This window comes from Corvus hawaiiensis, chromosome 25 (genome assembly GCF_020740725.1).
Source record: "Corvus hawaiiensis isolate bCorHaw1 chromosome 25, bCorHaw1.pri.cur, whole genome shotgun sequence".
Taxonomy (NCBI): Eukaryota; Metazoa; Chordata; class Aves; order Passeriformes; family Corvidae; genus Corvus; species Corvus hawaiiensis.
Window position 1 is genome coordinate 1237934 of NC_063237.1, and position 12215 is coordinate 1250148.

A 12215-nucleotide genomic window follows, 5' to 3' on the forward strand; every position below is an offset into this window, starting at 1 on the left:
GCCGGCTCCTCTCCTGCTTCCTGCGTGGGAGTGAGAGGCAACGCTTGTGAAAACAGTTCAAAAGTGCACACAAATTTTTGCCTAATCCTGCCTAAATAACAGGGGGCTCAGCCAGGGTTGTTTGCCCTGCTCTGGGGCGGGGGGCACCTGGGAAAGGCAGAGCTGCCCGAGGGGCTGGAGGTGCCTGGGGGTGCTGGAAACCCGAGCTGGGGACATGGGGACGTGGTGGGGACGTGGTGGGGACGTGGTGGGGACGTGGTGGGGACGTGGTGGGGACGTGGCGGCTCCGCGGTGCCTGGGCGGCCTCGCTGGGGAGCGTGGGAAGGGTCTCGGCTCCAGGCCCCCTTCTCCTCAGTCTCCTCTGATCCTGGGAAAGGTTCTCGGCTGCTGAACCCTCCCAGCTGGGGGACGTTGGGAAATCTGTGCTCCAACTCTGCCCTGGTTTGGATCCTGGGGAAGGCTGGGCCAGAGGGGGCTCAGGGGGATGAGCTCGGTGTGAGCTGGAGGGGGGAATCGTGGGCTCAGTGGCCACGGACTCGCTGTGGGCACGTGGGAAGAGGGTGGGAGAGTGAAGTGAACCCCTTGCAGAGCCTCTGGGAAACTCCTGCTCCATCCTCATCCAGCAGTGGGGGGACACTGGAGCATGGGCAGCTGCAGAAGGATGGGATGGGGGCTCCAGGGGGATCTCAGCAGGCTCAGGGCTCAAGGATTTGAGGGACACAGGCATGAATTCGTGGAGCCCTTGGATGCACAGTCCCTGCAAATGAGCTTGTTTGAAACCAGATTTCATCATGGCTCCTGGAATGGTTTGGGTTGGGAGGGAACTTAATGCTCATCTGTTTCCACCCCTGGCATGGGCAGGGACACCTCCCACTATCCCAGGGTGCTTCAAACCCTGTCCAACCTGGCCTTGGACATTTCCAGGAATGGGGCAGCCACAGCTTCTCTGGGCACCCTGTGCCAGGGCCTCCCCACCCTCACAGGGAACAATTTCCTCCTAAAACCTAATTGAAATCTAATCTAAATCTCCTCCATTTCATTTTAAAGCCTTTCCCCCTTGTCCCTGTGCCTCTGCCAAGCCACCCAAAGGCCTGGAATCTCCATGGCATCCATGTGCTCCAGGCCTGGGAAGGGAAGGCTGAGGAGATCTTGGTGTCCTGCCCTCCATCCATCCATCCATCAGGGCAGGGACGGGAGGTGGCTGGGGGGTCAGATGGCTCCGCTCTGACCCTCCCCACATCCATTTCCAGCAGCTACTGGGTGAAACCCCACACAGGGACATGCTGTGGCTCTGATGGAAAAAAAGTGAGTGGCCGAGGGGAGCTAGGAGGAGTCACTGACCCCGAGTGGAAACTCGGCTGAAAAATGACTTTGCTCCCGTCCTTCTGCTCGGAGCATCCCTTCCTTCTTCTCTGCCATTTATTTTCCTTCTGCAATCAGCTGCGAGTGCTTTGGCGTGCAGAGGAGTTCTGTGCGTTTTAAGGTCAAAATCCCTAAAGTTTGTAAATCTGAGTCCTTTAAAAAGATCAGATGTGTGGAAATAGTTTACACATGCAGGGCCTGGTGGGAGCAGAGTGGGAATTCGGCTAGGAGATGAACTTGGTGATCTTGGCCTCTTTGCTCCTGGTTTTCTCTCAGGCTCCACGTGCCCCTGGCTGGGGGGATCTGGGCAGGTCCCCCTTAGCACAGAACCTGTGTGATGTCAGGGTGTTTTATCCTCTGTCTCTCTGAAATCCCATCCTCAGGGATGTCAGGGAGCTGAAGGGGCCTGGTTTGGAGAAGCCATGGAGCCCCCAGATCTCTCTTTGCCTTGGAAAGCTGCAGCCAGATAAAAGCTGTCCCCATGCGAGGCAAATTCCACATCTCTGCTCTACAGATGCTGCTGACACGATTCTCCAGGGCGACTGCAACTCCTGGCACTGTTTAAAAATCCAACCATAACTCTCTGCCTGCTGTCCCAGGAGGGAAATCAAAGGCGGCTCCATCGGCGCAGGACGAGGACAGGGCACCCGCGCAGCCCAGTGCACGTGGCAGCCGCGTCGGGGGGGCTCCGATGGGCTCGTAAAACCCAGCCAGGAATCCCAGTCTGGCCCCTGCTGCTGAGCTTGCTTTTGGGATTAAAGCCCTGGCATTGCTAAGCTGGGTTTAGGTGGAACAGCTGGGCCTGGTGCTGGCTCCTGGCCCGGTCCCTGCACGCGGCCCTGTGCTCTGTGGGCAGCACTGAAGGAGAGGTTTTATTGGTGCGAGGTTTGATCAAAATCGTGCAAACAGGTTTCAGATGGCACTGAAAGCTGATACGAGGGCAGCTAAGCCAGGCTTGTTGCTTTTGTTCCTGAAATCCTGCTCAGCTCTGACCTTTAGGTGTCCCAGATGGGAGGCGAAGGGCTGCAGGACATTGCCAGCGCTGGGTTTGCCTCCATGGGAAGGAATTTCCCTGTGCCCAGCAAAGTTCATAGAGTTCTGGGATATTCCAGCTTGGAAGGGGTTTACAGGGATCACTGAGTCTGACTCCTGGCCCTGCACAGAGCTGGGTGAAGCCCACCATGCTCCCTGCACATAAACCCCCCAGTATTTAAATAAATATTTAATTATTCAAATGCTTTCAGTATCCCCAAAGCAGCAGAATTTAGGGTAAGAACTGTTCCTCCACCCCATCTTTCTCGAGTCACCCAGCCAAGCCTTGTCCCCAAACATGTCTGCAGAGCTTCACACATCCATTCAGCTTTCCCTGGGTGAGTTTTCCCCAGCTCTGGGACACTGCCAACCCAACCGAGGCTTCTGCAGGTTTGGGGCTTTGGGGCTGCTTTGTCCTCGGCAGAAACGTGAACAAGTGGCTGCGACCTCGCAGGAAACAAAGCAGGTGATGTTTCAGTCCTAAATCTGCCAAGCACAACATATTTTGCAGAAGCCTTGAAATGCACACGTGGGCTGATTTGGGTGTTTAAATGGAAACCCTCCTCTGGCATGGGGTTTTTTTTTTATTTGGGAACCAACTGTTTGCTTCCCTGTGACCTCTCCCTGGGAATCACTTTTAAGCCTCCCCTGTTTTGACAGGTTGTTTGTGCAGAGCTCAGCATTCACCTTCCTAAACCGAAACCTTATCCCCCTGCTACCGAAAAATTGATTCGCTGCGTTTATGCAAAGCCAACCCCACGGATGCTGCAGGATGAAAGAGCAGGATCAGGGATGGGCCCCTGCTGTTGCAGAGATAAAAATACCATTTTTCACCCTGCTCTTGGTGTCTGGCCTAAGGAGGGCACCTCCACACGGGTTTTCACAGGTGGTGCAGTGTTAGAACTGGGGTTAGAACCGTTTTCTCAGCCTGGGTCTGACTCATCTTCCCAGAGCAGGCAGGAGCTGCCGTTGAGGCAGGCGGAGGGAGCGGATTCCTGGGTGGTCCCTGTGACCACAGAGCAGGGAGAGCAGAGCATTCAAATGTAACTTGAGGATGAAGGGAAAGGGGCACGGAGCCACTTTCTCCCGGTGTTATCTCAAGCAGCAGATGGAGAGCAGAGATAGCGACGGTGGCTGCTCATTTTCCGTGCCCTCTCCAGCCAAACCCAGTAAATAATGAAGTGTAATTTGCCAAATAGCCCTCGGAGGTGGGATTTGCTTTCGAAGTTCCTGATCCTGCCGCTGTGGAGGCAACCCTGGATTTGTGTGGTGGGCTGAGGGCAGGAATTGTGTCCCGAGAGATTCCATGTTGGGAGTTTCGCTGCTCCTGCCTGAGCCAAGGGTCTGCAAATCGTTTCTTGAGAGCCCTGGGGGCTTGGCTGGAGGAGATGCAAAGGGAAGGGGGAATTTTTGAAGGGGCTGAGAGGTGGAAGGGGCAGAAGTGGGGACAGAGGCATTGCTCTGTTTGGCTTAGCAGTGGAATTGCATTGGGAGCATCCAGCAGATGATTTGGGGATGCTTTGCAGCATTGTCACCCTCACCCTGTGCTACAGAGCTGCATGTGGAGCTTTATCCATGGAACCACAGGACTGTTTAGGTTGGAAAAGCCTTCCAAGATCATGGAGTCCAACCATTCCCCAGCACTGCCAGGCCACCACCAACCCATGTCCCCAGGAGCCACATCCACACGTTTCTTAAACACTTCCAGGGATGGTGACTCCACCACTGCCCTGGAATTCTACTGGCCCAAGCCCCAGACTCCCTCTTGGAAAAAAACCCCAGTGTTGGGTTGTTTGGCCTTTAAATGATGCCCATGAGCTTGGCTGGGGAGCAGTTGAGTGGAGCAGGAATTCCAGACTGGGGCAGACTGGGAAGCAGCTGGGCTGGCTGTTCCCAGTGGCTGCAGCGCTGTTTCCATCCCTGACTCCAGGTTTTATTAGGAATACACCAGCGCTGCCTGGAACAAGCCCTCAGCAGCATTTTGCAGGTGTAAAGGTTTATTCAATCAGGAGCTTAACGAACTTGGAGCGATGGGAAACCACGGTGGCCGAGTTTCCACCAGACAGGGAATTCTTTGATTTTTGATGTCTGCATCCAGATATTCATGAGAACACCAAAGACTTTGCCCACGGGGTCATTTTTCCACTGAGTTTTCATGGAAAATTTCCACTAGGCTGCAGTGCTGAACCAAGCTCAGGTGGAAGGTTTCCATGGGAGGCCGACCAAGTGCAGGTTTTGGGATGGTGGCTGTTCAAGGCTTTCCCTCCATCAAAGACGTTTTTCAGGAATACTGAAAGTACAGGAAAAAGAGCCAAACCTTGACTCACATATTTTGCCTCAAATGGTTGCTTTTATTTGTGAGACTCTTTGGCTACAAAGATTCGCCTCCTTCCAAATAAATTAGAAAAAGGCATTAAAAAAAGGAAAGGAAGAGGTTTGCTCCTCGTCAGGATTGACTCCAGGCCTGGCTCTTGGCTTGGCCCCTCTGTCCCATGGGATGCTGGCGTTTTCAGTGACTCACCCGCCGCTCCGTGCCATGGATGTGCATGACGTAACTCTGGACTAATGTGGGATTTTCCAGCTCTTTGTTTTCCTTCCCCCCTCAAATGGGTTTTCTGCCGCTTCCCCATCCTCTCTCAGCCTGCTGTCAGCTCACTTTTTCGTGGGGTCATAGAATCTCAGGATGGTTTGGGATGGAAGGGACCTTAAAGCCCATCCCTTTCCACCCCCTGGGCAGAGACACCTTCCACTGTCCCAGGTTGCTCCAAACCTGGCCTTGGACACTTCCAGGGATCCAGGGGCAGCCACAGCTTCTCTGGGCACCCTGTGCCAGGGCCTGCCCACCCCCAGAGGGAAGAGTTTCCTAGGATAAAGAATCTTCTAGGATTCTTTCATTTTCTCCTTGCTTTTCCTTGGACTGGGATGAGAGAGTGGTAATTCAGGGATGCTTTTCTCCCTCTTCTTTGTTCACCCTGGTGTGGGACTCTTGGCCTTCCTCGGTGCCTGGAGTGGCTGAGCCATTTCCCAGGCTCCAGAGCTCCAGACACACCTGGAGTGCTGGAGCCCAGCAGGCTGATGTCTGGAAAGGCCTTGATATCCTCATCCAGCAGCACATTCCAGGAGCACGGGGACGCCACGTGCACTCGGCTGCCATTCCCTGCCATCTTTCCCAGTCCCGTGTCCTCACAGCCGTGTTTCTCCCCTGCTTCTTTCAGACATGGAATGTGCGGATGTGCCTTTACTAACCCCCAGCAGCAAGGAAATGATGTCCCAGGCACTGAAAGCCACGTTCAGTGGCTTTGCCAAGGAGCAGCAGCGGCTGGGGATTCCCAAAGGTAAGACATGACTTTCCATGACTACAGCATCCACAGGGATTGCATCCTCCTGCCAGGCTGCCCAGAATTCTCCCTGTCTGCCATCTCCTCTGCTGGTTCCCCTCAGGTGCTATTGCCTTTGGAATACCACTTGAAGCTTCTGGGAAGCTTCAGCTGGAAAAACGTGGAGAAATCATCTCCACTAAACAGAGGAGCAGCAGGGACCCTTTAGCAGAGGCTGGTGACAGGGAGAAGCCAAGAAAATTGGAGAAAAGGGTGGGAGAAGGGGATGAGAGAAGTGATGGGATTTTTAGAAGTCCCAAACAAATCCAAGGCTCGTTCCTTGGATGAAATGCATCCGCGTTAAGGCTGATCCAGACTGGGCGTGGTGTTCCTCACACCCTGGTGCCAGTGGGCTGCCGATCTCCATGGATGGGGCTGTGCTAGTGCTGGAGCACTGTCTGTGTCCGGTTTTCCTGGGAAAACCGCCTATGGATGCTCACTGCCGGCTCCCTCTGCAGACCCCCAGCAGTGGACGGAGACGCACGTGCGGGACTGGGTGATGTGGGCAGTGAACGAGTTCAGCCTGAAGGAAGTGGATTTCCAGAAGTTCTGCATGAACGGAGCTGCCCTCTGTGCCCTGGGCAAGGAGTGCTTCCTGGAGCTGGCGCCTGACTTTGTGGGAGACATCCTTTGGGAACATCTGGAGATCCTGCAGAAAGGTGAGTCCTGGAGTGTCCTGGGTGAACGATCCACGGCATCCTGGCCCGTCTGGTTTTGGGGCTTTCCATTCACCTTGAGCTTTAACCCCAGGAAAAGCATCTTCCAAAGCCCAGCTTTTCAGCAGGATTCCAAACGGGCATCCCAACGGCAGCGGGCAAGGCGAACCCTGGCAGTGCCTCAAAGAGGCAGAGTGTTTGTGCCAGCTGCTTGGCAGGGATCCCCCGTGGGCAGGGACGCGCTGCCTGCCTGGAATCCATGCTGGGATTTTCCAAAGCGTTTTTCCTCAGCCTGTTCAGCTCCTGTTGTGAATTTTACTATTTCCTCCACTGGAGCTGGGTACAGGAATACAGCCAAAATCTTACCCAAATTTCCCAGTGGCGATTGGAAGCTGCTTTGCTTTGTTCCATGTCCAAAAAAGGGGTGTTTCATGTCCCCAAAACCAGCGTTTCTGGGAGGAGAAGCCATCTGTGCCATTCCCTGCACAACAGCATCCGAGGGCATTAACTTTTAGTGACTGGGGACATGCACTTTGATTTTGGGTGTTGATTTCCCCTGTCTGGATGTCCAGGACCACTGGGATGGTTTCTGAGGAGCAGGTGAGGAGCTGAGCACCTCTACCTGAGCCCCAAGCAGGAGCTGCAGCACACCTGGGCTCTTTATGCAGCTCCTTTCCCTGCAGAGCTATTTGCTTTCCTGGAATGTCCCCTGTGCTGTCCTACTGACCCTGGTGGCAGGAAGGGGAGGGGGAGCACAGTTATTCCTTCCAGGAAACCATTGACAAATGGATGTTAATTGCCCATTACTAATTTTACTGCTACCTGTGGTTTGCAGAAGGTAAACACGGCCCTTCCCGGGCTCTGGGCTGTTTTCCTGCTCTTGGGCTCTAAATCTGGTCCATCCCTTTTGTTTTGCATATTTTCCACGGAGTGCTTGGATCAACACCGAGCAGTTTAACCAAACAAAGCCAAACCTTGTGGTCAGCCCAGTTTCTCCTTGCAATGAGCCATTGCTTGCACCTTCCCACAGCCCTTCTTCCTTGGTGTCCCTGCCCATGGATGGGAATAGGTGACATTCAAGGTCCTTTCCAACCCAACCCACCCTGAGATTCTGTAATTCAGAGATTTTTTGGGCTGTACAGGAATAATTTTGGCTGTATTCCTCAGCACTGGAGAGGGTGGGATGTGCTGCAGGTACTGGCTGAGGCAGCAGGGCTGGGTTTGCACCTCCTTCCTGCAGATGCCCCACATGTGGAGATGGACTTGATGCCGTAGATTTATGGCCGAGCGGGAATCGTAATTTCAGGCAGCACTGGCACACGTGGATGCTCAGACACTGCAGCACTGATGGCACAAAAGGTCTGGGACAGGGAGGAGCTTTTACAAAGAGGCTGGAAATCTTTGTGTCTGCTGCAACTCTTCTTCAGAAAGGTTGAAAACGAATACAGCTGAATTTCTGTGTCTTCACACTGTTGGTGTTGCCCTGGGAACCAAGAAGTCTCCGTTCCCTGTCTGGTTTCACTGGTGACTTTGTCATTCGTGCACAAGCTGGGCCCTGGCTCCTCTGGTGGGCTCTGAACACATTTCCCAGTGAAGTATTTGGAGAGTAACAAAGAGCTTCCAAGGAACAACCAACCTCCTCCAGGACTGGTTTCTGTTCCCTGTAAGTCCTGGGGCTGAGCTGGGAGCTCATCTGCAGCCCTGACCAGAGCTGGGCTGTGCTGCTGCTGTACAGACAGAACAGAGCTGTCCCTGCCACGTCCCTGCCTGTGTGGGAGGAGCTGGGGGTCTCCCCCTGCGCCTGGATGTGAGGTGGGAAGAGATCCAGGTGTCTCCAGGCTCCAGCTTGTCTCTCCACCTTCCCCACCACCATCACTGGGCTGTTGGTTCTTAACCCTGAAGTGTCCGGCCTGACCCGTGCTGCTGGCCCGGGGTCGTGCCGGGACAGGCTGTGACCCCGCTGTCCCCTGCGCTGACACCGTCCCCGGTGAGCACAGAGTGACTCACGTACCACAGGCTGCTCAGGGTTTAAAAACAGCACATGGGCGCCTTTTCCCCGCATGGATTTGGGTATTTTCAGGCTTATTTTTCCAAATTTCTTCCCAAAATAACCCCCTCGGTCACCAGCAGTCAGCAGTGCCCTGCATCTGGCTGTAAGCGCGACCCGAGGTTCTGCCCTGCTCTGTGGTCACCCCCTGCCCCTTGGCAGGCACCGTGGGGAGAGGAGCAGAGCGTTTCTCATTAGTCCTCTGTGTTTGCACAACCCCTCCTTTTGTTAGGGAATATTTTCCAGCCTGCAATCCCCAGGGGAGAGGGGCAGATTTAGGCTCCTCGAAGGCGAACGGAGCCTCCCAGAAACAAACCCAGCCTCGAGCTGCCCGGGGGCACTGCTTTGGTTAAAGGGAAGAGAATCTCCCATCCCGGTATCCCTGCCCAGAATGCCATGCTGGAATGAGTCAGGTGTTCCTGGAAAAACTGCTCAGGGTAGGGGCAGGGTGGCTTTTGCATGGGAAAGCAGATTCAGCCCAGCCAGGAGGAGTAAAGCACTTGGAGAAAGCCATGGGAAGCAGGGAATCCATGCTTTGGTGGGCTCCATGCTTTTCCCCAGTGAGTTATGCCCATGGAAAGGCTGAAATTTGGCATTTTGCCCATATATACACAGAGGAGTCTGTGTCAGGAGTGGGGTCAGGGACAGTGGGGATTTTGAACATGGAATGTTCTGCCTGCACCAGGGGCTGCACTGGCTGGGAATTCGCACAGATTTGGGGTTAGAGGAGCTGGGTTTGGGGTGTCGTCCCCACTCCTACTGCTGGTCTAAAAATAGAGCTTTTCCAAGAGAACAACTGTCCCTGGGTGGGGAAATTTTCCAGGAGCTCACCCATGGAAGTGTGCTCAGCAACCTCCAGGAGAACAAGGGGTGACAAAGCCTGAGGCAAGTGAGGAAATGATGCAGCTGGGAGCTCAGAGCCTCCCAGGGACCTGACTGAGAAAGGTGCTGCTGTTTGGGTTGGGTTGGTTTTGTTTACATTTGGCCATACCTGCAGTAGGAATTCCCAAAGTACCCCGTGAGCCGCAGGTTTCTGTGGGATTTCAGCTCTGAATTCATTCCTGCTGCTCAGAACGTCCTGGTTTAACCCAGGCAGGAGATTTTGGGAAGTTCAGGGTGCTCTGCATCACAGCAAGCCTTGCACAGCTCCATGTGCCTTCGGATGGGTGACATTTCCTTCCTTTCCTCTTTGCAGAAGAGGTGAAACCGTACCCAGCAAACGGAGTGAACACCACGTACCCCGAGTCCCGCTACACCTCAGATTACTTCATTAGTAAGTCTCAATTAGCAGGGTCAATTAGCACCATTGTCATGCCTGGAAGCACCTCTGAGCAGAGATTTGTCTACACCACAATAGGGCTGCACCATGCGAAGGGAGATGTTGTTTTTCCAAGGGTTTGGGGTTTATTTGGAAGCCTCCTGTACTTTTTGGTGGCTGCTTTGTGTGCCAAAATCTGATTTTTCAAGCACTATTTGTCTGAAGCTGTAGCTCAGCAGGCCTTGAAAGCAGTCTCAGCACACCTGAGTATTGGGAATTGTGAAAAATTTGTTTAAAAAGGGCAGGAATGGGGGAAGAAGGCTGAATTCTGGATTGCCAGGGAGGAGCCTAGCAAGGAGAGGGATGAGTCTCCATCTGCACTCCTGCACTTCCCATTGCCACTGCTTTGGAGATGTTCTTTAAGGGCATTGGAAATCTGGGAGATATTTCATGAACCAGCAAAAAACCAAACTGACCTGAAGAGGAGAGATTTAGATCAGGTGTGAGGGAGAAATCCTTTGCTCTTGAGGGTGGGCAGGCCCTGGCACAGGGTGCCCAGAGCAGCTGTGGCTGCCCCTGGATCCCTGGCAGTGCCCAAGGCCAGGCTGGATGGGGCTTGGAGCAGCCTGGGACAGTGGAAGGTGTCCCTGCCCATGGCAGGGGGTGGGACTGGATGAGCTTTAGGTTCCCTTCCAACCCAAACCCTTCTGGGATTCCCTGATTTCCTGATTCCCTGATTCTGTGTTTCTGTGGATTGGGATGCCAGGCTCAGGCACTGAGGAGAGGTGGCTGTAGCAGGGACTCACCTTTCCCAATCAGCAGTGAAGCATTTTTGCCCTGTTTCTCCTTTGCTGAGGCTCCACTCCCCAGGATTTTCCAGCTTTTTCCCTCCCTTGGGATGAATTTGGTGCAACGCACATTGAAGATGCTTGGGGGTATCTAATTTGGCTGAATTGCTGCGTTTTTCAGACCCCATCTCTGCCGCTCTTGGAACCCTTGCCCAAACCAGAGCCTCAGGGTGGGCATGGGGGATACTCTGGTCCCTTGGGGCTGCTTTTGGGGTGGGCTCTGACACTCCCGTTGTGCCCCCAGGTTACGGCATCGAGCACGCCCAGTGCGTGCCCCCCTCCGAGTTCTCCGAGCCCAGCTTCATCACCGAGTCCTACCAGACCCTGCACCCCATCAGCTCGGAGGAGCTGCTGTCCCTCAAGTACGAGAGCGATTACCCCTCGGTGCTGCTGCGGGAGCCGGCGCAGGACTCGCTGCAGACCGACTACTTCTCCATCAAGCAGGAGGTGGTGACGCCGGACAACATGTGCATGGGCCGTGCCAGCCGAGGTAAAGCCGGGCTTAAACCCGGGATGGGCGTGGATTCCTGCTGTTCTCACCTTCCCTCCCGTGGGAATGTGCTCCCAAGGCCACCAGGGAGCTGTGCAGTGCTAGCACAGCCCTCTCCCAACACACGCCGGATTCCCTGGTGGCTTTGAGCCCTCCCTGCCTTTCTCTCCAGGGGAAACTTGAGGAAGGTCTTTCTTTCCTCTCCTCCACTGCCTGTTTCACATCTGCAGAAACGCAGCAATTCTGGTGCTGTGCTTTGATGTCGGACCTGAGTGGAATTGAAATGAGCTTTTGTGTCATCAGGGAGGAAAAACTGCTGGGTGCTTGTAGAAATCCCATTTTGTAGGAGCCTAGGCAAAGCCCCACAAATTCTTCACATGTTCTCATCAGGAATTGCTATGCAAGGTTTGCTCCCTGTGATCCAAAGCCTTTGTCCATTATCCCCAGGGATTTTGATGGCTGCTTGTTCGAAATATTCTCCTGTAGCCAATTCCTGAGCTCTGTTAGGAGGGGCAGTGTCAGGGGCTGAGGCAGCAGCAGAGCTGAAGGGCCCCCAAGTGCTCCTCTCCAAAGAGTTGTAGGGACATGGTTCCTGTTTGGGATGGTGGGATTTAAACACCTGAACACTTTGGAAGATCTGAGCCCAAATACCTTCCCAATTAATGTTATGAATTTGGGAACACCTGGGGCCCACGTGCCCAAGTGCTCTGTGATCACATCAGTGATGCCAGGCTGCGGATGTGGCTCTGCCTCCGCTCAAAGCAAAGGTTTAATCCACAGAGCTCAAAGCCCCTCACAAAGAGCATCATTATCTCCTGATTCCAGGCAGGGAACCCGAGGCACGGGCAAGAGATGTGACCCTCGTGCCATCCCCCCTGAGCAGAAGCCAGGTGTCCCCAGGCCCAGAAGGCGTTTCGGTGGCGCATTGCTGTGAGCCAGGTTTGATGTGGAGCAGTGAAACCCATTGATCCGGAGAGCTGAGGATGAGCTGCCCTCCCGGGAAAGCCAGAGCTGCTTTCCAGCGCCCGTGCAGCTCATCTGAACTTTCTCACTCTTTTTCCAAGCTGGGAGAGCTAATTACAGGGAAGTTATTAATTGTGTTATTGCCTCTCCCTCGGAGAGAGGTGACCTGAGCCAGAAGGGCA

The 12215-nt window shown here is 54.2% G+C and overlaps 1 protein-coding gene across 3 annotated transcripts in view; it reads left to right on the plus strand.

Annotated features, from left to right (window-relative positions):
* Positions 1-12215, plus strand: part of ETS1 (ETS proto-oncogene 1, transcription factor) — a 77893-nt gene that overhangs the window by 46473 nt on the left and 19205 nt on the right. For 2 of the 3 annotated variants that reach the window (XM_048328566.1, XM_048328565.1), the window contains 4 exons: positions 5610-5729; positions 6230-6430; positions 9670-9747; positions 10825-11070. In XM_048328566.1, coding sequence (XP_048184523.1) covers positions 5610-5729; positions 6230-6430; positions 9670-9747; positions 10825-11070 — 645 coding nt within the window. The remainder of the gene's footprint in view (positions 1-5609; positions 5730-6229; positions 6431-9669; positions 9748-10824; positions 11071-12215) is intronic. The other variant, XM_048328564.1, reaches the window with a different exon arrangement.